Consider the following 27,271-nt stretch of genomic DNA (forward strand, 5'->3'; position numbering starts at 1 on the left):
GTCCGGGTGGCTCCAAGACCTCCAGCGGGGGTGGGAGCTTGGGTTCGGGTTGGAAGGAACAAACTCCCGAAAGTGAAGGGACTGCTTAGAGATAGCCGTGGCCACGTGCTCAGGGGCACCAAGGATCCAGAGTACCGTGCGAGAGCAGGGTGGGCCGCGGAGGGCACGCGTCGCTCTCCCAACTTCCCCCCGCGAGCTCTAGGATGGTCCGCCCCGGGAGCGCGCGCGCGGCTTGAAGCGCCGGGCGAGGCCAGCCGGGCGTCAGGGTACGCCGTGCTTGCCACGCCATGGACGCCGAACCCGCCGAGGTACGCGCCCTGCGAGCCGAGATCGCGGCCCTGCGGCGGGCGTGCGAGGAGCAGCCGGCGCCCTGCGTAGAGGCGTCCCGAGTCCAGTATGTGGCCCCTGTCCTCTCCTTCAGTCCGGCGTTCCCGGGCAAGGAGGATCAATCTCCACAGATAGTCTGGGTTGCTATGCCCAGCCAGTCCTTTGCTGAAAATTACAGCGTGGGACGCCTTATAATGTGGGCGTGAGCACAGATCGATTCTGTGCTGATGGTGGCCCGGAGTGTGAGCACCGCGCATGGGCTCTGTTGTAAGCTTGTCGTCCGTGTGGGTGGCTACCAAGGAGAAAGTCTTATCTTCCTAACTAGATAATCTTGCGGTGGGTAGGTAGCAGTACAGACGGGCTTCAGACAAATTCCTTTGTTTTGCCTTTTGGCAGTTGGTAGGTACAGGGGATGCGAACCCCTGACCTTGGTATTGTAAGGCTGCGCTCTAACCAACGGAGCTAATTGGCTGGCCCTTCATGCGGGCTTCAAAAAGCCTGTGGAAAGGTTCGTGTTATCTTTCAATTCTATTTTTCCACGAACTTTTTGAACTACCCTCATATGTGGTTGGGATTTAATAACTGTTTGGTTTCATGACATTTGTTTTTATGGGTCACATGGCAAGGGATAGTGATTTCTCATGATAATGACATAAAACTTTCTTTGAAAAATAACAGGTAAAAAAAAGTTGATGTGAAGAAAAATAATTAATACGGTTTGTAGGAGAGTTTGACAATCCTCTGAGGTACGTACTATTGTTAATCCCGTTTTAAAGTTAAGGCAACTGAGGCTCAGAGAAGTATTTTGCCCAAGGTCCCAGAGAAAGGAAGTGGAAAAGCTGGATTGGAACCTAAAAATTCAACTCCAAAGTCCAGGCACTTTCATTTCTTGACAGAGAGGGAGAGAAAAGTTCTTTAATGTTAATTGTGTATGTGTCATCTCAAATATGCAAGCTACTTGAAAGCGTACTACCTTCATTTTTTTTTTTTAGTTGACTAATTTGTTGTAGGTGCAGAGAGAATGAGATTTTCCTGAGCTTACTGGACAAGAAAATGGGAAAGAGAAGGAGGTCTAAAGAAAATGTTTATAGTTATGTTCTCTGTGGTCATGAAAGTAGAGGAAACTGGTAAAACGGAGAGGGAATCAGATGCACAGGGCGCATATGTGCTCCTCCGTAAGTGACAGGAAATGTATTAAAGACCCTTTCTACTCCAGGTGTGCTCCACTGATTAGGGGTAGTAACATCATCTGTGAGACTTCAGCATTACTGGGACCTACTGAATCAAAATCTGTGGGTTTTTTCCTGTTTTAAAATTTTTTTATTTTTTAATTGTACATATCTGTGGGGTACAGTGTGTTTCAATACATGCATCTATTGTACAATGATTCACTTAGAGTAGATAGTATATCCATCACCTAAACATTTATCTTTTCTTTGTGGTGATTATGTTCAATATCCTCTTTTCCAGCTATTTAGAAATATATTACTAGCTATAGTCAAGCTAGAATACCAGGATTTCTTCCTATCTGCCTGTAACTTTGTACCTGTTAATCCACCACTTCTCCCCATCCCCCTCCCAGCTTCTGGTAACCATTCAGAATCTGCATTTTATATTTATGTATGTATGTATGTATGTATGTATGTATGTATGTCTTTTTGTGACCAGCCGCACCAGTGCTCAGCCAGTGAGCACACCGGCCATCCTTATATAGGATCCGAACCCACGGCGGGAGCACCGCTGTGCTCCCAGCGCCGCACTCTCCAGAGTGTGCCACGGGGTCGGCCCAGAATCTGCATTTTAAGAAGACCCCTACTCCCAGATTTCTGTGCTCTATTGCTATGGAGAGAAAATGGTTTCTTTATTGGCCACAAGATGTCATTATTAGCCCAGGATAGTATAGTAGATTATTCACGTAATCTTGGACTTCGCAGTTATGGAGCTGGGAAAGTCAGAAGAGTCTAGATTGTGGGAGACATAAATGTCAATCCAAGGTGGTTGGATTTAATGTGAAGTTTCACTGTGGTGGAGGAGGAAGATTGGGATCTGTGTACCAAGCTATTTTGTAGATAATTTTAAATGGATAGGTGGATTGGAGAAAGGAAAATTGGAGCTAAATTATTCTGCTACATATATCCATTTGTCCACACTTGAGCGGAATTGCCTGCCTTCAAATCCTGGCTCTGTTATTAACTGAGTGATTTTTGGTTACATAATCTCCCTTTTCTGTGCTGCAGTTTCCTTGGTAAGATTGTACTCAAGTTTTTGGGTTGTTGTGAGGACTAATTGAGTTAATAAACGAGTGTACTTCAAAAAGTCTATGGGAAAACAGAATTAAAAGATAATAAATGGCCAGCTGCAAAAAAAGAAAAAAAAAACAAAAGACAACACCAAGGAGAACACCAAGGTCACGGGTTCAGATTTGCTTACTGGCCAGCCACTGAAAAACCAAGACCGAAACCAAAATAATAATATGAATTTTTCATAAACTTTTTGAAGATCCATCGTATATAACTCATTTAGAACAGTGCTTGTTTCATAATAACTAATACTAATTAATAGATCATTGACTTTTATTCTGATCATGTGTAGATTCGTGTTTTTTTTTTTTTTTTTTTTCTTTTTTTTTAATGGCTGGCTGATACAGGGATTGAACCCTGGACCTTGGTGTAGATTCATTTTAAAGGAAAACGTTTTCTTGTGAACGTCTAATTTTGACAAAATTTTTATGCTACTAAGACAGGTTTACAGATAATAAAACTACAAAACCAAAAATTCAAAGTAACCCACAATAATTCAAGCTAACATTATTAGTTGAAACAGACCAATGATATTTTGCTCCAAGTAGATAGCTGCTATTCTCATTGAATATGCAGGTTCTCTTTTTTTATGGTAAAATATATATAACATAAAATTTACTCTTTTATACGTTTTTTTTTTAAGGATGACCGGTAAGGGGATCTTAACCCTTGACTTGGTGTTGTCAGCACCACTCTCTCCCAAGTGAGCCATGGGCTGGCCCTTCTCTTTTAACCATTTTTAAGTGTATAGTTCAGAGGCATTAAACACATTCACATTGTTGTGCAATCGTCACTACAATTCATCTCTAGAACTTTTTTACCACCCCAGACTGAAACTTTGTACCCATTAAACAATAACTCCCCATTTTCCCTTCTGCCAACTGTAGGATCTTTTCTGAGCTCTGCATATCTGTCCTATAGAATATTGACTTGGTTCTCTTACCACTTTGCTCTATTGGAAATACCTTGAAATCTTTATTCATAGCTCGCTGTGTCCTTATTTGGTGTTCACTTGGCAGAAATTCATGTAAGAAGATTGCCTCTTTTCTTTTTTCATCGGCTGTTTATATTTAAAGTAATTTTTTTGGCATCAATCCCTGATGGCAAATGCAAAGGAAGGTGTAGCAGTTTCTCAGATGATATAGGGCACATTTATATTAATATTTTAAATTAGCATTAAAATAAAATTTAAATAATTTTTTTTTTTACAGACTTTATACATCTTGGATCCCTGGTGTGAATAGTATGGACTTATTTTATTACCTATATAGGGGCGTTGGCTAATGTAGTGGAATTAGAAATAGAAAAGAAAGAATAGGTATGTGAGGGAGCAGAAAGGATGTTGGTAGGTCCAGATGTGAGTGAAAGAGCCAAGGATAATTTCCGAGATAGGGAGCCTGAACTATCAAGGGAAGATTTTTATCATTAACAAAAGTAGGGAAGTTTGGAGGAAAAGCTGATTCGAGGAAAAAACATTTGGTGAGATATCAAGCTAGATCTATCTTGCAGGAAGAAGAGATATATGATTAGATATATGATTAGAAGTTATTGGCATAGAAAAGCTGAGGTTAATCATTGATTATTCCTCTGGAATGAAAGAATACATATTTAGGACAGCAGAGGCAAGAGTGTTAGGGTTTTTCACTAATGTTGGAGACGAGAAACGGAGACAGTGGAGTACCTGAGATATAAAATGAGAATTAGGATAATCATGCCCCAGAGCCCAAGGAAGGAATGTTATATAAGATTGCAGAAGTCAGCAGTATAGAATGTAGCAGAGAGTTCAAAGGAAATAATGACAAAAAGTAAAATACCATCATCCAATGCAATTATTAGCTAAAATTTAATTCTTTTTTCAAGGAAAATAGAGTTGTATGTTCTCAATGAAAAATGTCTGGTTATAGTGGTGCTTAAATAGATTATGCTATTTCTTATTTTGGAATTTTTACCCCTTGTATTCTTAGATTTCCTGAGAAATCTTTTTCTTAGTATAAAATGTGATATTTAGTTGGTTTAGAAATTAAAGTTAGTTAACTTTTGTTTTTTAATTTTGAGACGTCTTTCAAATTAATTTGAGGTGTTCTGTGATATCAGACATTTAGGTTGGAAATTCCTGGGTTAGAAACGACATTTTAATTTTGCAAAATACTACTATTGAAATTTATTTTAAAGTGTTTCTAATATGTAAAAAAATGGTAGTATAATTTATTACATTTGTTTTTTGTTGAAATTAAAGATTGCAAAAACAAAAAAAAAGATTTCTATATTAGTAGCCACAATGGTTTTGAGAAAATTCTTATGTTGTTTCAATGGGAAGAGAGTAAGGAGGACAGAAGAGGAATGGTTTGGGGAAAACTGGGTTATTAGGTGAAACGCTTGTTAGTAATTGGAATAATTATTTCTGATATTTGCTTTGTAGAAAATCATTTCAAGAAATACACCAATCAGATTCTGAAGGATGGGAATCTTCAAAAGATCCGAGAAGTCAGCTTGGACATTTAGAATCAGAACTTTCATTTCTAAGTATGCTCACTGGCATCACTATAAGAAATTACTCCAAGAAGACAGAGAACCTAACCATCACTGAGCTGACAGAAAAAAGTAAGAATTATTTTAAATCGAGGAGTGGTGTTGAAGCTTATGCATAGGAAATTGGTTATAATGGTGAATTAAAATGCTGCAAGGTAACTATTTGAAAGTGTGGTTGGGGTAACTTATTTAATCAGGTGTTTTTTGAATATCATGGTGTGCATAATACTCTTAAAAGCTGCCTGAGGTAAATATTAAAGAACAGATACAGTCTCTGTCATTAAGTACCTTAATAGTCAAGTAATAGTGATAAACAATTAGTGATTTTAAGAACAACAGTACCATTAATTTATAAATCTTAAGAGTTATCATTGATGTGAAAGCTGCCTCATTCACAGTGCTCTACTCCTATCATGGCCTGTGGCCAACAGAAAAGTTTCAGCAGCCAGACTTTTTCCCAGAAAGAAGGTTTCTGGTTCCAGTGACTTAAGTTTTATTGCCAAAAGTCTGTGATGCTTTAACAGGTAAGGGGAAGCTAATTCAGCTGTTTGACTGGATGTCATAAACTTTGGTTGGACAAGAATAGCATTCCTTAAAGCAGAAATCAATTTTGGAAGTGCTTCCTGACTTTTCTTCTGAAATAACCCTCATAACAGCAGAGAGAGAGAAGGACTTCAGAGGATCTTGGGCAGCTCACTGCTGGGGGATTTAGAATTACAGATAAAAATGGAGAGAGAATGTAGGAAACTAAAATTACTTGAAAGGGAGAGATGGAATACATAGTACAGAGAGAGGATAGGCCAGGTGTAAGAGTTTTACTAGCATAAAAGTCTCAACTTAAAGATTAGGCATAGGGTCGTAAGAAAGCTACTGTGGCCAGAATGGGAGATTTCAGACAGGGTTATCACAGTGAAATACTTTTTTTCTATCTATGTCTAATATAGGTATGTGCTCATTTTAGAAAACTTGGAAAAATATAAAAATTATAAAGAAGAAATATTGTTTTAAAGTCAGAAATCTAAGTAGTTGTGGGAATTTCTTGAAGTGAATCGTGAAGCAGTATCACAAGATTAATGGTGCTAGAAGAGAAATATTTTAAACAGGGAAAGAAAGAAGATTGACACCAGCAGGCAAATGGAATCTAAATATGAAATGTTCCAATCAGAAGAAGCCATATGACACTATAGTTCCTTGTGTCACTGGTTTTCAGATAATTATTTTTCTCTTTTTCAAAAGAAAGAAACTACATGAGTGTAGAAAGGATAATATCATGAAGAGGTGAGATAGCTGATAGGCTTCTCAGCTTAAAAATGCTTCAGCCTTGTCATTGAAGATTATAGTTTCATATGTCTCATTTTGTTTGTTCTAACACAGAAAAAAGATTTGTAGTAAAAATAAATCATTGTTCCTAACGGAGCTAAGTAATACAACATTGTTCAAAATGGTATTTGCAGTAATAATACTGTATTTTAACAGCTTTTCAATCTGTTGAGCAAACCGAGAGCAAAACAATTTGATTCAGTGAGTGTGCTTGCTGACCTAATGATGCGATCAGATCTTTAGTTAATTAACAAATGTTTACTGTGTGTGACCGAGTCACTTGGCCAGGTGCTTTTGGAAGCACAAAGAACTATTTGAAGTAATTATTTCATTCAATATACATTAATTGTGCAGATACTGTTATGTTAACGCATATATCAGAAGCTAGCTAATGAAATGATCTTTGCTGTCTTCATAATAGTCATGTTTGAAGAATGTATACTTTATTGCAGTTACGCTTTTATTGCTCCAAACATTTTTAGAACTCTTCTTTTGTAATTTCCCTTAGGGCCTATGATGATTCTTTTAAATAGTCTCAATTTCGATTCCTTAAGAATGGGTTTTTAAAATAAATAATTGAGTTTGGAGTCCAGAATTAAGTATAACTGCAAAGTAATAAGGGTAGTTTTTCGATTTTTAAGTTTTCTTTTAGTCTTTTGACCAGCTCTGAATACATGTAGTTAAAAATAAGTGGATGGGTTTGATAATTGATTGTTTTGAAGGACTACTCCTCTTCTGGTATTTGTGAACTTTGTATTCTGGTAATTAATCCTCTTCTGGTATATGTTAAAAATATACTCTTACTCTTTATTAAAAAAAAAAATAGAGTATTCAAGTTAAAAAGTACTGAACTGAAAATTTATCATGCTGTATGTATTTATATGCAATTCATATATGCATAGTATACTTGTATAAGGAAAAAAGAGAAAGCCTGGACCTCAGACACATCAGAACATCTCTCACAGCCAGAGTTTGATGTCTGCAAAATAAAGTTGTTGAACTAGGTTATTTCCAATATTCCATCTATTTTTTATCACATTTGTGGCACGTTTATTTTTATGGACAAAGCCCACAGTTGCCTAGATTTTCTCCTATGTTATCTCCTAGGAGTTTTATAGTTTTGTATTTTACATTTAGGTCTGTGATCTATTTTGAGTTAATTTTTGTGAAAGGTGTGAAGTCGGTATCTAGATTCATGGTGGGTTTTTTTTTGTTGTTGCATGTGGATGTTCAATTGTTCCAGCACCTTTTGTTGAAAAGACTGTCCTTTCTCCACTGAATTGCATTTGCTCCTTTGTCAATGATTGGTCGATTATATTTGTGAGTCTATTTCTGCGCTCTCAGTTCTGTTCAATTGATCTATGTGTCTGCTCTTTCACTGATGCCACACTCTCTTGATTACTGTAGCTTTATAGTTAGTCTTGAAATAGTGTAGTGTAAATTCTCTTTGTTTTTCTTCAATACTGTGCAGCCAACGTCAGTTTGTCAGTGTCCACAAAGTAACTTGCTGGGACTTTGATTGGATTGTGTTGAATTTATTGATCAAACTGGGAAGAACTGACCTCTTAACGATATTTAATCTTCCTTAGCAGTTTATTTTTTGAATCCCATATCCAGTCTGTGATCAGGCATTGCATTTAGCTGTCATGTCTCTTTAGTTTTCTTTAATATAGTCAGCCTTTCTTTGTTTTTTATGACATTGACATATTTGAAGGCCACCTGTATTATAGATTGTCCTTCAATCTGTTTTTTTCTGATAGTTTCCTCTTGATGAGATTCAACCTATGCAATTTTGGCAGAAAAACTATGAAGTAATGTTTTATTTTTACCAGTACATCTCTCAGGAGGCAAATGATGTCACTATGTGCTATTCTGTCTTTTTTTCCTAACTACTTACTTAACAGATCTTTAACCAGTTTTCCTATTTTGAGCCCCAAGTTCACCCCCATCTGTAGAGGTACTTGGTGCTTCTTATTCAGAATGCCTTTTTGGTGTTCTGCTTTGTAAGTGGGCTTGCTTATGGGCTTTCCCCATTACTGGCTTAGGTTTCAGTTTTCCTGAGTCTGCCAGGTCAGTTCCACCTGTCCTTGTTCTATCCTAGTTTATCCATCTGGTTTCCAGATTTCAAAATTTGGTTTCTCTTATCTTTCCTGTTCTCCTTATCCTTGTAGAATTGTGCCCTTCTAAAAACAACTTCATTAGCAAAACTAGATGACTACATAAAGTCAGAAAAGTGATTATCTCTTAGGGATAGGGTACAGCCTGGGAAAGGGCATGAGGGAAACTTATGGGGTACTATAAAATTCAGAATACTGTTTACCTCTTGGTTGTAGGGTACATCCTGGGAAAGGATATGAGGGAACCTTATGTAGTGTGTGCTATATCTTAATCTGGGTGGTGGTTACATGGGTAAACACATGTAAAAAAAAATATTGAGGGCCGGCCCCGTGGCTCACTCGGGAGAGTGCAGTGCTGGAAGCGTGGAGGCCGCGAGTTCGGATCCTATATAGGGATGGCCGGTGCGCTCACTGGCTGAGCGTGGTGCAGACCACACCGTGCTGAGGGTTGCGATCCCCTTACTGGTCAAAAAAAAAAAAAAAAAAAAAAAAAATGGAGCTATGTACTTAAGAATAGGGCATTTTATGCGTTTAAATGTAAGTATGTTACAGTTTGAAAAATACCATTTATCACTATCATTTTTGGGAATTTTTGAGAGATAGCAGAGGTAAACACGTGGATTCAATTTACTGTTTTTAATGAGAATTAGATAATGTTGAAAAAATGAAAAACATCTAGCAGCTAACGTGATCAAACTTGTCTAGGGTTGTATTAGTAAATTTCTATTTTTACTTTAACCTTTGGTGTAATTGCTAACTACAAAGTACAAATTGTCAATAACCCTATTTTGCAAGGATAATCAATTTGGTACAAATTCTTCCAGATTTTTTGAGTGCAATTACTAACGTATACTTTTACACGTATACCCACATGTATATGTGGTATACTCATACAAAATTAAATAATAGGTATTGGAAGAAAATTGTTATTTACAAACAACATATTTGATTTTTTTGATTTACAGGTATAAAGAAAGTTCTACAGAGACACAGATTATCAGGAAATTGCCACATGGTTACATTTCAACTTGAATTTCAGATTCTGGAAATTCAGGTATATTAAGGAAAATGTTATGATAACAGGGATACTTCTGCTATAAGATAAACAATTCCCACACCCCAGCCTCCAGCAGTGGCCAAGATGAGGAGTTCATAAGCTAGGGCCTCCTTGTAGACATTTGTGCAAAGTGGTAACATTTAAAAAATTGTAAGTATAAATACCCCATCAACTGCATATTGTAGGGTTTTTGCTGAGCCCTTAGGTGCTTTATTGTAGGGCAGATTGAAAGATGTTCCTGGGCTCCTCCCAGTACAAGCCACTGAGGTTGTGGAAACAGTCCTGGATGCCATCAGTGCTTAGCTGATATATTAGCCGTCTGTTATCAATTAGTTATCTATTTCTGCTTAACAAATTTCCCCAACATTCAGCATCTTAAAACAACGAAAAATTTTTATTATCTCACTCATTTTCTGTGGGTCAGGAATTTGGGAGTAGTCATTTGGATATCCTTGCTCAGGGCCTCATGTGGTTGTGGTCATCTGAAGGCAGCTTGGGGCCGGATGTTCCTGCAAGTTATACTGGATTCTTGAGACACAACACAGGGAAGGAAGGTATTTTTGGCTAAGACTTTCACATAAAATCAGGAAGCAGAAGAAATGAAGCAGACAGAATGGTAACAGGCAGGTACATCGGCCAGATTGGGACAGAACAGGGCAAACACACTTTCAAAGTCTGCCTCTGAGAAGAATGGGATCCAGGCATGATTTTGAGTACCGAGGCTGGGCTCATACTTTGATGACAGAAAAGTTTCAACCAGTTGGTTTTGCCAGCTGCGGTTATAGGGAATGTGTGCAAACAAGGGGAATGGAACAGGGAAGGACAAGCAGAGTGTCTTGGCCTTAGCTCATCAGATAACTAAAGTAGATGTAGAGCAATTACCACAACCAAGTCCTGTGGGCAAGCTGCCTACTTGCATTCAGGGTCATGTGCCAGGATTTCTCATTCTAGTTCTTGTTATCAATGTTGTCAGACACAAAAACAGCCCCAAGTTGTCCCATTTTGTATGAGACAGGAGTCAGTCAGGGAGCCCATACCCTGCCTCCTTAAGTGTCAGACAGCCACCCCCTAATTAGTCCCAAGGACTGGATCCAGGTATCTGGGCTTGGAGGATTTGCTTCTCTTTGCAGTCCAAGTCCCCAGTTGCCACCACTGGCCCTGGCAGGCTAAGGATGGGCTGGGGGGGTGTCTAAGCCCCTCATCCAATGATTGAGCTCCAAGCTTGCAGTCACCTCAGAGTGTCACCCTTCAACACTGCCAAAGGGACCAAGAAAATGCACAATGTGGCATTGCCAAGGCCCGTTGAACAGGATAAAACACACAGCATTTTCATGTGTCAGGGGTATGGGTGGTGAGTGGCCCTAGGGGTGTTACACTGTTCCCAGGTGGGCACCAGGTTTTGGGGCTACACAGGGTTACCAAGGTGATATTCTGCATGACCACAAAGATCATCTGCTAAAGACCAAAATGGAGCGTGGACCCGAATGGATTGCTGTCATTTGGGCTGGAAAGCTGTGCCAGGACCCCAGGTATTTCCTTTGGGTAGCCCAGGAATTCCTAGATTTTGTCCCATTGTAGAAGGTTGCATAGTCAGATCACCTGCATTTTCTTTCTTTGTCGCTGATGTGATCTTGACCTTGGAGTGGTGACACACTGAATGCTTTCCTGCATGCTGGTATACACCAATGGGGCAGGCCTGCAACCCATGGCAGACTGATGGAGTCATAAGCCTGATGTCCAGTCTGTCTCTGAGAACACCTGCCCTCCAGTATATACATTGTTCAGAAAAACCACTCCAGGGCATCTAGTAGCCTTGGGTCTTACAGGCTTTTTCTGCTATAGGTGTTTATCACTCTCATAGTGGCTTCATGGGTTATCTGATGAGAAGCTAGGCTGTGGGCAAAATTAGTCTTGTGCTAGGGAGGCTTGTTCACAAATCCAAGTGAAAAGAGCAAGACTGTCCTCTGAAGTTGAGGTGAATGAGTTGCACTTTCCAGGGTGGGTCGTGCCCAAAAGTTAGTTGGTATGCTCGTTAGTGGAGCTGTGGCCTGAGAGATCACACAATGCAATATTTTAAAATCACTTTAAGTTATGTACCTTGTCCACCTTAAGACTCTGATGGAAATCATCAGAGTAGTTTGATGCTGTCCTGAGTCAGATCAAGGATGAGATCACAGACATTTTTGATAAGTTGAAGAATGGCTGCTACCTGACCAGAGGTGTTCCCAGTATGAGCTCTCACTGGGCCCCCAGTTCCTGCATTGGTTTGGTGTGCTGGGCCTGGGTGGTCACCCCGAGGCAGCACAGACAGGACTGAAGCCAGTAATACCAAGCTGTAGCTGCTCTGCCACTTGGGTTCTGCCACCCCTGCTGCAGTGCTTCCTACCAGGCAGTGGCAGAACTGACCCAGACTTCAACAGTATTTTAAGCTAATACTTTGGTCTCCATACCATCAAAGCATGACTGAAAATTTTATGACCATTTGGGAAGTTATACTATTAGCTCCAAATGGCTTCCAAATCATGGTGCAATTATCACATTAGCATTTCAGGCATCAAGAAGGGGGATGGGCAAACAAAGGCTCACCTTTTCTTTTGAAGGACACTTTCTGTAAGTTGTGTACCCATCATTTTCACTTACATTCTGTTGGCCAATAAATCAGTGCAAGGGATGCTGGAAACTTAGTCTTCATTATGCATGGCCTTGTGGCCAGCGAAAAACTATGGCAAGAAAGAAATATAAATATTGAGAGACTATTTGCAGTTTCTGTAAATGCTTTAGGGGATGCAGGAAAAAAACCTGAGAGGAACTGTTGATATTCTTTGAAAGACAAAACTTTGTGATTGCTGAATCTCTAAAGAGACATGAATTGTCATCATTCACATTTAATAGTATGTAGGTAGTTTGGGACTGCTTGGTTTTACTAACAAGCTGCAGAAAGAGCGTGCTCTCTCTTGCTGTGTTAAGAACACTCAACTTTCTCTCTGAGCCTTTTTGATTTTATGATTCTTCTTGAAGACCAGACTAGTAAGCAAGACATTGGAAGTAATCCGAAAACTCTGGGATCAGCGGGGTTTTAGGGATCAGTCGTGTGGGAGGTGCCAAGAGTTTCTTCCTAACAGGAAAGGAACAAAGGACTGTATTATTATGTTGCTTAGAATTGTGATGTAATGGTCAAGCGTTTGGGTCACTGGACCAGCTAGCCACCCCCTAAAAAAAAGTTGTAAATTTTTATTATTTAATGGTAAATTCCAGCATATTCTGGGCCTACTTGTGTAAGTATACTTTTAGAAATACTTGCATATCTCTAATAGAATTGCTAGGTCCAAGGAAATGTATGTATAAATTCCAGTTGATAGTGCCAAATTGACTTCTAAAACACTTACCGTTTTACATATTGAGCACATTTTTACTTTTGAGACTGATAGAACGAAAACAAAGGTGATGACACATCAGTCTTCTATGTTCTAAAACATTTTTAGAAAACAAAGTTTTCACTAGAAAGAGATGTTAGCTACTAAAAAATTTAAAAGGAATCTAAATAAAACTCATTTTACTGAATATTGTAATAGAATAATATTAATATAATGTTTGAGGCAAAAGTGACCTAAAATCATATTAATAGAATCTTAGAACTAAAAGTGACTTTATAGGTTATCTAGGTCAACCGTTTTATTTAAAGAGAAATCTACCTAGGGAGTTTGAATGATTACCCATGTTGCCACAGATGTTGTCAAAGGTGTTTGGAACATAGAATTCTGTTCCCCAGATTTACAGTCTGGTTTGTTAATGCTATTTGTGAGGAGTTGCAAAAACATCACAGTTAGCATGTATCAGCCTCTTAGTCCATGCAGCATAAAAAAAATCACGTTTGTAGAAGTTTGTGGGGAAAGTGGCAGATAAGTATGTTTGCATAACTTCTGTCCTGTAACCCATTGAAATTTACAAAATGATTCCAAAATAGGGACATTTTTTAATGAAAGAAAATACAGTCCCCTTATCACAGACTCCAAAGAAAATCTCCCTGATATTATGACATTTGAACCAAAACACTGAAATCTGATACGGTGCTTCATGATAGGTATATAAATTTTGCAGAGTTAATGGGGCCTTTTTCCTAAAGATCTCTACCCACAATCCTTAAATTGTAGAGAAAAATGAGAATTGTGGGCTTAAATTAAAAGAACCATGGTAGAAAGGAATGTGCTGCTGAGATTGCTTTGAGGTCAGGTTGTTTAAAAGGTCTCTTCCCTTGTTTACCAACTAGGGAGATTGACCTGGTTAGCAGTACCACAAGCAGGAGATAGATAGGAAAACAGTTTCTTGAAGTTAGCTTTCCAGTGGCTGAACGGAACCCACAACTCACCGGGAAAAAAAAAAGAGAGAGGACTTTGTGTTTACAGAGTGACCTACTTATCCTAATGGATGAAAGGCCAAAATCTAACATATCCACATGTACTAGAACAAGAGATAAGATGTGCTTCTGAGATTTTTGTTTTCCTTTTTCTTTCTTCCCACTCTTTTTTTGGTAATAGCTCTGAGACATGCTTCACATACCGTGTACTTCATCCTTTTAAAGTGTACAGTTTGGTAGTTTTTAATATATTCACAGAGTTGTGCAACCATCACCACAATCAATTTTAGGATGTTTTAATCACCTCTAAAAGAAACCCCATAGGGCCGAGCCCGTGGCGCACTTGGTAGAGTGCTGCATTGGCAGCGCGGCGACCCTCCCGCCGCGGGTTCGGATCCTATATAGGACTGACCAGTGCACTCACTGGCTGAGTGCCGGTCACGAAAAAACGACAAAAAAAAAAAAACAGGTAAAAGAAACCCCATATTCTTTAACTATCACCCTTCAATTCCCCCTCCTTTTGCTCAGTCCTAAACAACCACTGATCTGTTTTCTTTTTATGGATTTCCGTATTTTGGACATTTCATGTAAATGGAATGATATAACATGTGGCCTTTTATATCTGGCTTGTTTCAAAGTTCATCCATGTTGTAGCATGTATCAGTACTTTATTTTTTTGGCTGAATAATATTCCCTTATGTGGGTATACCACATTTTATTTATCCATTCCATCAGTTGATGGAAGTGGTTATTTTTACATTTTGGCTATTATGACTAATGCTGCTATAGAATTTATGAACAAGTTTTTAAGTGGACATATGTTTTCATTTTTCTTGGGTATATAACTAGGAGTGGAATTACTGGCTCAAATGAAACTACTAGATGATAACTAATGATGTTGAGCATCGTTTTATGTGCTTACTGGCCTTTTGTATATCATCTTTGGTGAAATGTCTGTTCAGGTCCTTTGCCTAGTTTTTAATTGGGTTGTCTGCTCTTTTTATTGGGTTTTAAGAGTGACTCTGGAATTTATGTTTTGATTAGATATGGTGGTAAATGCCCACAGACAGCCTAGTTAAGCTGCATCTGCTCCTAACAATTTCCACTATACCCTCAAGCAGAAGAAAAACTAAACAAAGATTATAAAACATCAATAGCTATTTCACCAGCAGCTCAGGATAAGAGAAAACAAGTCAGATAGCAAATATGAAGAAATTTTACTAGAGTAAAAGGGAAAACCTGACCTTGCAAATCAAAATAGCAGATTAGTTAACAATCCCCATTATTGACTGTAGAGTTGTTTCTGTTTTTTTGTGATAAGTAGCAGTGTTATAAATATCTTTATTCGTAAATCTTTTTCTTCATATATTACTTTAGGATAGATTCTTAGAAGTCAAATTGCTGGGATAGAGAAATATGAGTATTTTTAGTTATGCACTGTCAAAATGATTTCCAAAAGGGTTATACCAATTTATACTCCCACTACCATGTTCGAACGTATTTACCAGCATTAACATTTTAAAATCTTTGCTCATTTTATAAGTAAAAATGTCATCTCTTTTACATTTATTTCATTACTAGTGGGATTGAACATTCTTTACATGTAAACTGTTTTTCACCTCTGAAGTTTTAGTTCACGTCCTTTGTCTTTTTCTTTTTAGTTTTCATTGCCTCTGTCTGTTTGTGGTAAATATTTTTCTCAGTTTATTGCTTCTCTTTTATTATAAGGTCATTTTTTACTTAGGTATTTTGAGTTTTTAATATAATCATATTTGCCAATTTTTTTCGTATTGTTTGCTTAGAAAGTTTTTTCTCATTAATCACTTAAATGTTTATATTTCCTCCTAGTGTTTTTTGGTTTTGGTTTCAGTGTTTAAGTTATTCATTTGGAGTTCATTTTTGTTTTTGGTATGGAGTAAGGATCTGATTTCATTCTCTTAACAACCAATATTTTCAGTGTTATTTCTTGATTACCCTTTCTTATTTTTTCGTGGCATTTCATTTAGCGTATTTCAAAAGTATTTTTGTCTTTTTATTTTAAGGTTTACTGTGCTCTGATACATAAATTTTTCATCTTTATTTTAGAATAAGGAGAGTTTATCTTCTGTTATTACTGACCTCAACATAATAATGGAACCTACAGAATATTCAGAATTAAGTGAATTTGTGTCAAGGTAAGCTATTTTACAAATTTGTATTTTAAGGGACTATTGTTACTGTACAGTTTTAAGTTTACTTTTTCTTTTTCTTGGTAAGTAAGTCTTCTCTGACAGCATAACACCATTATTATGGCTTATATTTAAGCCTGTATTCTCTTAATCTATCATTCTTTTATTCAGGGCATATTTATTGCATGCGATATGCTGGGAATTAAAGTTAAAATGTGAGCACAAGCAGATGTAATCCTTGATCTTCATGGAATTCAGAGCCTAGTGAAGAGGTTAGATATTAATCAAATAATTACAGAAATAAATTTAGAATTGTGGCTATGTTAAATGCTACAAATGACAGTTACATATGCTTTTGAAGCATATATCAAGAATTTGACTGTTAGGGAAAACATGGAATGATTTCCTGAAACTTGAGCTGAGATCTAAAGAATGAGCAGGCATGAACTAACAAAGAGGTCCAAGACAGAGGGAATAGCTTTGCCTAGGCACTGTGCTTAGAGGGAGCATGGCATCTGCGAGCAGTCAACAGAAGCCCAGAGTGATGGGAGGGGGCAGTAGCCAGCGGGTATGATATAAGATGAGGCTAGAAAGCATGTAAGATCCACACTATGGAGTTTGGTATAAAAAGTTTGACTATAGTCCTAAGACCAAAGTGACACTATTGAAAGGTTTTGAGCAGGGCCTGAGTAATGTAGAAGTATGATATCCAAGAAAGAATTGTTCTGTATACTGCAGGGAGATTGGATTGAAGCAGTACAATAGTGGATACAGGTGGGTCAATGACTAGCCTATTAAAACAATTCATGCAAGAGAAGTATGTAGTTTGGACTAAAATGATGATAGTTGAGATAGAGAGGTGGATTGATTTGGGGGATATTTAGGAAGCAACATTGAGTGGATATGGGGTTGGTTGAATAAGTGGGGGTCAAGCGTCATTGACAGGGGATAACTCCTTGATGATGATCTTGTTTGCTGAGAAGTTGGAAGACGCCATGTCAAGTGAGATCATGACTTTATTTTTGACATGTTGGACTTGAGTGCTTGTGAAACACTGAAATAAAGATAGGACATAGGCAGCCCAGATGAGGTGTGGGTAGGAGATAGAGCACTGGAATTATCTGCTAATGGGTAGAAGTTAAAGGCTCGAGCAAGAATCAGATTGCCTATGGAAAGAAAATAGAGTGAAAGTAGGAGAGGGCCTAGAGTTGAGCCTTGAGGAATTCTAAATGTACTAGCTGAATAGAAGGGAAGGATCCTGCAAAGGAATTAGGAAAGGAACTGTGTGAGAGTTAGGAGGAAAACCAGGAATGTGTTGTGCCATGGCAGAGATCGCATATTTCCTTTTGTCCAGACCATGCTTTGGAAGTAGCATCTGCTATTTGGAAATTACAAAAGGAATAATAGTTGGATGTCTGTCCCACTGTAGTAATGGGCATGTTATAGTTACTTAATAAATGTTTGATCTCAGCCTATTGGATAGTTCTCTTAGAATGGGTTCCCACTTTGCAGAGAGTGACTGGTATTTTATAAAGGGTGCTGAACATGGGTCAGAAGACCTGGATTTCAGTTCAGACTCCATAACTTCATATAACTCATTTTGGAATTTCTTCCTTTTTCTTCTCTACAATTATGCAGTTTAAATACTAAATGCCTAAATGTGAATTTACTTTTAGTTTTCCATTGTAAATGTGTAGTTCTTCAAATTGAGAAGTGATATCTTTCATTTTTGGAAAATTCTTGGTTATTAGTTTATTGGCTCTTGTCCCTACTCTAATCATTCCTTATCACAGTCTGCCTTCACATTAAATGATAAACATTTCACATATGAGGGTACTTCAAAAAGTTCATGGAAGGCTGGCCCGTGGCTCACTCGGTAGAGTGCAGTGCTGATAACACCAAGGCCACGGGTTCGGATCCTATATAGGGATGGCCGGTTTGCTCACTGGCTGAGCGTGGTGCTGACAACACCAAGCCAAGGGTTGAGATCCCCTTACCGATCATCTTTAAAAAAAAAAAAAAAAAAAAAGTTCATGGAGAGGCCAGCAGTGGCAGAGGCAGAACTGCATGGCTAGAGGTGGCCCCTCCCCCCTCCTTGGGACCTGGAGGAGAGCGCCAGCCCGCCTGATCCCCAACCCGTGCCAAGGTGAGCCCAGCAGCAACAGAACTGTGTGGCTAGCCCTGCTCACTCCTTGAACGCAGAAGGGAGTGCCAGCCTGCGAGATCTGACCTGTTGAGGTGTGCCCAGCAGAACTGTGTGGCGCTAGGGGCTCATTCTGTGACCACAGATTCTGAAACAGGACCCAAGGTGGTTTAATGTAACCACCACCACACATACTATCATGCAAAGACAACTCACCACCACAGTAGCAGCCAGGGTCACTCCACAGCTAACCTCAGTGTAATAGAAGAAGCAGATCCTCTACCAAATGACCAAATGTCAATGAAAAAATACTAGAAGTACAAAGAAACAAGAAGAAATGACACCACCAAAAGAATACAGTAATGTTCCAAAGTCAAACTCCATGGAACAGGGAATCAATCCTTGAAATGTCTGAAAAAGAATTCTGAGCAATGATCTTAAGAAAATTTGAAGAAATAAAGGAAGACTCAATTAGAGAACACAATGAAATAAGAAAAAATATCCAAAATATGAAGGAGGAAATCTACAAAGAGATTAATACCTTAAAAAAGAGTGTAGCAGAACTTCTAGAAATGAAAGATTCACTCAATGAAATAAAAGACACAACTGAGAGCTTGAGCAGCAAGGTAGATCAAGCAGAAGAAAGAATTTCAGAGCTTGAAGATGGTCTTTTTGAAATAACCTAGGCAGACAAAAAAAGGAAAAAAGAATTAAAAATAATGAGGAAGCTCTAAGAGAGAGAGCAGACCTCAAGTGCTCTAAAATCCTAATCGTGAGTATTCCCGAAGGGGAGGAGAAAGGAAAAGGTATTGAAAACCTACTTAAGGAAATAGTAGCAGAAAACTTCCCGGGTGTAGGGCAAGATACAGACCTTCAGATCCAGGAAGCTCAAAGGTCCCCAAACAGATTCAATCCAAAAAGATCCTCCCCAAGACACATTACAGTTAAATTTGCAAAGCTCAAAGACAAAAAGAGAATTCTACAAGCAGCAAGAGAAAAGCATCAGGTCACTCATAGGGGACCCCCATCAAACTAACAGCAGACTTCTCAATCAAAACTCTACAGGCCAGAAGAAAGTGGAATGACATATTCAAAATACTAAAAGAAAAAAATTGCCAGCCAAGATTTCTTTACCCAGCAAGGCTCTCCTTCAGAAATGAGGGAGAAATAGTGTATTTCCTAGACAAACAAATTTGTGGGAGTTCACCACCACACGACTAGCCCTGCAAGAAGTTCTCAAGGGAATCATTCATCTGGAATCTGAATAATGGTGACCACTATCACAAATACACAAGAAAGAGCAAAACCCATTGTTAAAACAAAAGTGCCAGCAAGAAAGAGAAAGAAGCTAAATCATCCCACCTTAAACTCGCCACTAACATCAAAGAGAAATAAAAGAGGAAATAATGATCAAAAGATATTTAAACCAGCTAAACAACAAGCAATTAAATGATGGAGTAAGCAACACCTGTCAATAATACCCTAAATGTCAATGGACTAAATTCCCCATTCAAAAGACACAGACTGACTGATTGGATTAAAAAGCTAGACCCAAGTATGTGCTGTCTCCAAGAGATCCACCTCATGGGTAGAGACACACATAGGCTAAAAGTGAAAGGATGGAAAAGATATACCATGCAAATGGAAACTAAAAACGAGCAGGAGTAGCTATTCTTATATCAGAAAAAATAGACTTCAAATCAAAAACATAAAAAACAACAAAGAAGGCCACTATATAATGATAAAGTGATCTATACAGCTAGAAGACATAACAATCAAACATGTATGCACCCATTATTGGAGTACGTGGATATGTACAGAAAACAGTCTTAGACCTAAAGAAAGAAATAGGACCTAATACATTAATAGTGGGTGATCTGATCACCCATTTCTCAGTATGGGACAGATCTTCCAGGCAACAAGTCAACAAAGAGACACAGGATTTAATCTACACCCTAGACCAACTGGACTTGGCAGATATATACAGGACATTTCACCCAACAACTAAAGAATACACTTTCTTCTCATCAGCTCATGGTATATTCTCCAGGACAGACCACTTATTAGGTCACAAATCTAGTCTCAGCAAGTCTAAAAAAATTGAAATGATTCCAACTCTCTTTTCAGACCACAGTGGACTAAAATTGGAAGTAAACAATAAGCAAAACTCTGGAAGCTATACAAATACATGGAAACTAAATGATAGGCTCCTGAATGACCTATGGGTCCAAGAAGAAATTAAACAGGAAATCAAAAAATTTCTAGGAACTAATGAAAATAAAGACATATCATACCAAAACCTGTGGGATATTGCAAAAACAGTACTAAGAGGTAAATTTATTTCAATAAATGCTTGTATCAAAAGAATGGAAAGACTTCAAATAAACGACCTAAAACTTCGCCTCAAAGAACTTGAAAAACAACAGCAATCCAAACCTAAAGTTAGTAGACAGAAAGAAATAATTAAGATCAGAGCAGAACTAAAGGAAATAGAGACCCCAAAAATGGTAGAAAAGATCAACAAAACAAAAAGTTGGTTTTTCGAGAAGATAAATAGACAAACCATTAGCTAGGTTAACAAAAAGAAAGAAGAGAGAAAACCCAAATAACAAAAATCAGAAATGAAAACAGAGACATTACAACCGATACCACAGAAATACAAAGGATCATTAGAGACTATTATAAACAAGGGTATGACAACAAATACGAAAATCTGGGCGATATGAATAAGTTTCTAGACACATACAAACTACCAAGACTGAACAAAGAAGAGACAGAAAACCTGAACAGACCAATAACAGGCAAGATGATTGAAACAATAATTAGCAATCTTCCAACAAAGAAAAGTCTGGGTCCAGATAGTTTTACTTCTATCAGACTTTTAAAGAGGAGTTAATACCAATTCTCCTCAAACTATTCCAAACGATTGAAATAGATACTACTCTCCCAAACTCATTCTATGAGGCCAACATAACTCTGATACCAAAACTAGATAAACACAACAAAAAAATTATAGGCTAATATCCTTGATGAACCTAGATACTAAAATTCTCAACAAAATGTTAGTAATCACAACACAGCAACAGATTAAAAAAATTTTACACTATGATCAAGTGGGATTCATTCCAGGGATGCAAGGATGGTTCAACATATGAAAGTCAATAAATGTAATACATCACATCAACAAACTCAAGGACAAAGACCATATGATTATCTCAATAAATGCTGAAAAAGCATTTGACAGAATTCAACATCCCTTCATGATAAAGACTCTCAACAAATTAGGTATAGAAGGAAAATATATCAATACAATAAAAGCCATTATGACAAGTCCACTGCCAGTATCATTCTGGATGGGGAAAAACTGAAGGCCTTTCCCTTAAGAACAGGAACAAGACAAGGATTCACACTCTCACCACTTTTATTTTACTGAGTACTGGAGTTACTAGCCAGAGCAATCAGGCAAGAGAAAGAAATAAAGGGAATCCAGATTGGAAAAGATGAAGTCAAACTTTCTCTATTTGCGGATGACATGATACTATATATAGAAAAACCTAAAGACTCTATCAAAAAACTCCTAGAGCTGGTTAATAACTTCAGTAATGTTGCAGGATACAAAATAAATGCCCCTAAATCAGTAGCATTTATGTACTCAAATAATGAATCAACAGAAAGAGAAATAAAGCAAGCCCATTTGCAATTGTCACAAAAAAAATAAGGTACCTAGGGATCAACTTAACCAAGGAGGTGAAAGACCTCTACAATGAGAACTACAAACCACTTCTGAAAGAAAGTAAAGAAAACACAAAAAGATGGAAAGATATTCCATGCTCTTGGATTGGAAGAATTAACATTGTGAAATGTCTATACTACCCAAAGTGATCTACAGTTTCAATGCTATCCCCATCAAAATACCAATGACATTCTTCACAGAAATGGAAAAAACAGTCTTCCTTTCATATGGAAAAACAAGAGACCCTGAATAGCCAAAGCAATCCTGAGCAAAAAAAAAAAAAAAAAAAAAAGCTGGAGGCATAACACTACCTGACTTCAAGTTATACTACAAAGTTATTGTAACCAAAACAGCATGGTACTGGTATAAAAATAGACATTCAAACAAGTGGAGTAGAATTGACAACCCAGAAATCACCCCTCAGGCTTATAGCCATCTGATATTGGACAAAGGCAACAAAAATCTGCATTGGGGAAAAGACTGCCTCTTCAACAAGTGGTGCTGGGAAAACTGGATATCCATATGCAGAAGAATGAAACTAGATATGTATCTCTCACCATACACTAAAATCAACACAAAATGGGTTAAAGACTTAAGTATAAGTCCTGAAACTGTAAAATTACTAAGGGAAAATATAGGTGAAACACTTTAGCAATTAGGTTTGGGCACAGGCTTTATGAACATGAGCCCGAAAGCGCAAACAGCAAAAGAAAAAATAAACAAATGGGACTATATCAAACTAAAAAGCTTCAGAACAGCAAAGGAAACAATCAAGAGAGTGTAACGACAGCCTACAGAGTGGGAGAAAGTTTTTGCTAACTATGCATCTGACAAGGAATTAATGTCCAGAATATACATAGAACTCAAGTAGTTATACAGTAAAAAAACAAATAACCCAATAAAAAATTGGGAAAAGGAGCTGAACAGACATTTTTCAAAGGAAGACATACAAATGGCCAACACATACACGAAAAAATGCTCAGCATCACTAGTCATCAGGGAAATGCATATTAAAATTACATTGAGATACCACCTCACCCCAGTTACACTGGTTATAATCAACAGGACGAATAACAAATGCTGGTAAGGGTGTCAAGAGAAGGGAACACTCCCTACACTGTTGGTGGGACTCTAAATTAGTACAACCACTATGGAAAACAGTATGGAGGTTTCTCAAACAACTACAGATAGATCTTCCATACGATCCAGCAATCCCTCTTCTGGGTATATAGCCAGAGGAATGGAAATTATCATGTCGGAGGTATTCCTGTACTCCCATGTTCATTGCAGCTCTGTTTAAAATAGCCAAGATATGGAACCAACCTAAATGTCCATCGATGGATGACTGGTCAAGGAAACTGTGGTATATATACACCATGGAATACTACTCTGCCATATAAAAGAATGAAATACTCCCATGCAACAGTATGGATGAACTGGGAGAAACTTATATTGACTGAAATAAGGAAAGCATGTTCTCACTCATGTGGAAGCTAAGAAAGAAAGAAGGAAGGAAAGAAAGACCACGGTAGTGCATTGGTCTTGCAGAGTGAGAGAACATTCCTTGGGATGGAGTGGGGGGAAAGGAGGAGGGGGGAGGGAGGTTGGTGATAATTGGGTGGGGGACACCAGGTACAAACGCAATTTCTGGTAATGGGTATGCTGCCAGTTTGAATCTGGCCCTCCCATCATGGGCAAGAGGGGTGACAATTAGCTTTGTGTCTCATGAATATTCATAAAAAAAAGTTCATGGAAAGATTTATATTATCTTTTAATTCCATTTTTTCATGAACATTTTGAAGTTTCGTTGTATAGTATAGAAACAACAGTATGTGTTCCATTTCTTCTCTTGGAACCATTGTGCTATTACTGTCATACAGTTGACTTTCACACATGTTATGAGCCCCTCAGTGCATTGATGCTATGTTTGCTTCAGAGTCAATTATTTTTTGGGCCGAGCCCGTGGCGCACTCGGGAAGGTGTGGCGCTGGGAGCCCGGCGACGCTCCCACTGTGGGTTCGGATCCTATATAGGAATGGCCAGTGCACTCACTGGCTGAGTGCCGGTCATGAAAAGGACAAAAAAAAAAAAAGAGTCAATTATTTTTTAAAAACATTAAAAATAAGAAAAAACATTTTTGTATATTTATCTTCATTCTAACTGTTTCCAACACTCTTCAGTTCTTTGTGTTGATTCAGATTTCCAATTGGTGTACTCCTTCAACCTTGAGAACTTCTCTTTAACATTTCTTATTTTGCTGTTCTGTTGATCATCAATTCTATCAGCTTTTGTATCTCTGGAAGGTGCTTTATTTTGCCTTCATATTTTGAAAGATATTTTTGCTGGCTGTAGAATTTTGGGTTGACAGTTTCTCTTTCAGATCTTTAAAGATATCCTTTCATTATCTTTTGGATTGTGTAGGTTGTGACAAGAAGTCTGCTGTGATTGTTATCTTCATTTCTCTGTGTTAATGTATTGTGTGTGTGTGTGTGTGTGTGTGTGTGTTCGGGGGCTGCCTTCAAATCTTTATTTTAATTTTGCTTTTCTACAGTTTGATTGTCCCTTGTCTAGAATCTATTTGTATGAAAATTCTCAACCATATCTTTTCAGATATTCAGTTTGCCCCGTTCTCTACTCTTCTGCAACTCTAAACAGTTATATTGTCTCACAGTGTTTGGATGCTCTGTTGTATTTCTTTCACTCTTTTTTTTTTCTTCGTGTTTCAGTTTGGATAATTCCTATTAACCTATCTGTAAGTTCATAGATTTCTTTCCTCAGTTGAAGTACAGTCTGCCAGTGAGCCCATTGAAGGAATTCTTTTTCTCTTGTAATGTTTTTTATTTCTATCATTTCCATGTGTTTTTCTCTCTGCTGAAAACACATTTCCCCATTTGTTTATGTATGTTGTCCACCTTTCCCACTAGACCTTTTAACATATTAATGATAATTATTTAAAAGTCCCTGTCTGATAGTACCAACATCTGAATTATCTTTGAGTTTGGTTCTGCTGATTAGTTTACAATGGGTGGGGATTTTTTTGGTTTTTTGTTTTAAATTTTTGTGTCTCATAATGTTTGATTGAATGATGGACATTGTGAGAAAACAGTAGAGATTGAAGCAAATAGTATTTATACCCAGAAATGGGCACATTCCTTTTATCAGGCTGTTAGTATGGGAGATTAACTCAAGATAGTCAGCAGTTGAGCTCTATTTGGGGGTTTTATTGTTTTTATTACCTTCAGGCATCACGCCTCAAATTTTTCCAGCAGTAGGCTGCTGTTACCTTATGCTTAGAATGGGGCCTTGGGAGCTAGAGGCCATTCCTCAGTGTTCCTGTTCCATTGCCAGCTTTCAGCAGTTCCTACGTGTCTGCATTTCAGAGGGGAATCTTTCTCCAGCAATAGACTTGTTATTTGGTGCTAGGTTCATGGTGGGAACAAGGGAAGTTCTGTCTTTTCATGGTTCTTTCTCAGTATTGAATAGGTCCTGTGAACCTGTACCTTAGAGGTAAGGCTTTCTCAGTGTTCCTGTTTCCCAGTGCAGCCAAACTCAGTCTGGATCTGCATTTGTTCTTGGGTGGCAGAGAGTTTCTTTTTCCTCTCCCTGAGATCTGTGGTAACAGACCTCTGCTTGGTATTAGTGTAGGATCCTGGGCTCCATGGATTTCTTGCTCTTCCCATGGGACAGAGAGTTTTTACAATTGCCCCTCTTCCAGAAGCAGTGGATCTTTGTCTTGGCAGCAGGAGTGTTTCTTACCCCTCTCCCAGAGTCAGATGGTTTGTACTTCTACTTCTCCCTTAGAAGCAGTGGATTTTCTTTCCCCATTGCTTTGCTGCTTCTCCTTCAGCGTGTTAAGTTTTTGCTTCTGACAACAGAAGAGTTCTTCATGCGGGTACCCCAGCTGCAGCTGATCACCTCTTGCGTGCCTATGCCACTGAGGGGAGCTCTCTAGGCTCCTGCTATAACCCCAGTCTTTGTGGTGCAGTCCCTTTGTGTCTGGGGTTCTCATCTGTTCCAAAATGATACTACTCCACATTTACCATTTAAGAATTTGTTAAAATTTTAGCTGATTTCTTGTTACCCACTTGTATAGTGGCTGTTTCTTTTCCCTATGCTTAACCAAAATTTAACTGTTTATATGTCCTTTCTCTCCCTTGAGGGAGAAAAATTTTAATTTGCTTGGTTGCCTTGTGACTTCAAGTCTTTGATTGGGTTAAGAAAGGTTATGATTTTATAGATTATTTAGATTTTCCTTAATGTTAGATTGAGAATGACCTTATCTTGCAGCATTTTACATTTTAGGTGGAAGCGGAATTCTTTCCTGATTTTCTCTTGATTCTTATTCTGGAATTTGGGATGTGTGTTCATCCTTATTCTCTCTTGCATTTGCCTTCCCCATTCTTCATATTTTCTGTCTTTTCATATATTTGTGATTATTCCTGATAATTACTGAACTGAAATATAGATCTGAGGAATGATTTCATTTTGTGATTAATCTTCTGTTAAACCCCTATCCATTGAGTTTTCAACTTCACTGACAGTACTTCTCATTAGTAGAAGTTCTTTGTGTATTTTCAAAATTTTCTTTTTCTTGGTTAGAGCATGGCCTTGTAACACCAAGGTCAGGGGTTTGGTTCTCCACACCAGTCACCAAAAAACCAAAAATTTTTCTTTTTTATTTTTTTTTAGTCTTTTTTTAATGGTTTTCTCTTCCATGTAATTTTTCTAGATTATCTCCTCTCATGTATATTCCAGTAAAGGATAATTATTTCTGTAATTTTTGTCTGATCTGCTATTAAACATGCTCATGGAGATTTCAACTTCATTGTTGGTACTGGTCATTTTTAAAAGTTTTCTGGGTCACTCCTTTTCTAATTTGCCTTTTCCTTTTCTTTTTTTCCATTTTTCTTTTTTTGAAATTTTATATGTGAGGGTACTTCAAAAAGTTTGTGGAAAAATAGAATTGAAAGATTATACCAATCTTTCCATGAACTTTTTGAAGTACCCTCCTACAATCATGTACTGTATAACCATATAACCATATTTCGGTCAACAATGGATCACATGTACAATGGTGGTTCCATAAGATTTTAGTTGTGTAGTGGGCTACACCATCTAGCTTTGTGTAAGTTAACTTTATGATGATTGCATGATGAAATTGCCTAATGCATTTCTCAGAACTTATACCAGGGGCCGGCCCCGTGACTCACTCGGGAGAGTGTG

At 37.9% G+C, this 27,271-nt stretch overlaps 1 protein-coding gene across 2 annotated transcripts in view; it reads left to right on the forward strand.

The window, feature by feature from the left end:
- The first annotated feature begins 42 nt into the window (after positions 1-42).
- The window catches only part of CENPP (centromere protein P), a 247,727-nt gene continuing 220,498 nt past the window's right edge, over positions 43-27,271 (forward strand). The window contains exons 1-4 of one of the 2 annotated variants that reach the window (XM_063099791.1): positions 43-394; positions 5,047-5,228; positions 9,559-9,647; positions 16,090-16,178. In XM_063099791.1, coding sequence (XP_062955861.1) covers positions 288-394; positions 5,047-5,228; positions 9,559-9,647; positions 16,090-16,178 — 467 coding nt within the window. In that variant the 5' untranslated portion in view covers positions 43-287. The remainder of the gene's footprint in view (positions 395-5,046; positions 5,229-9,558; positions 9,648-16,089; positions 16,179-27,271) is intronic. The other variant, XM_063099792.1, reaches the window with a different exon arrangement.

This window comes from Cynocephalus volans, chromosome 6, assembly GCF_027409185.1.
Source record: "Cynocephalus volans isolate mCynVol1 chromosome 6, mCynVol1.pri, whole genome shotgun sequence".
Taxonomy (NCBI): domain Eukaryota; kingdom Metazoa; phylum Chordata; class Mammalia; order Dermoptera; family Cynocephalidae; genus Cynocephalus; species Cynocephalus volans.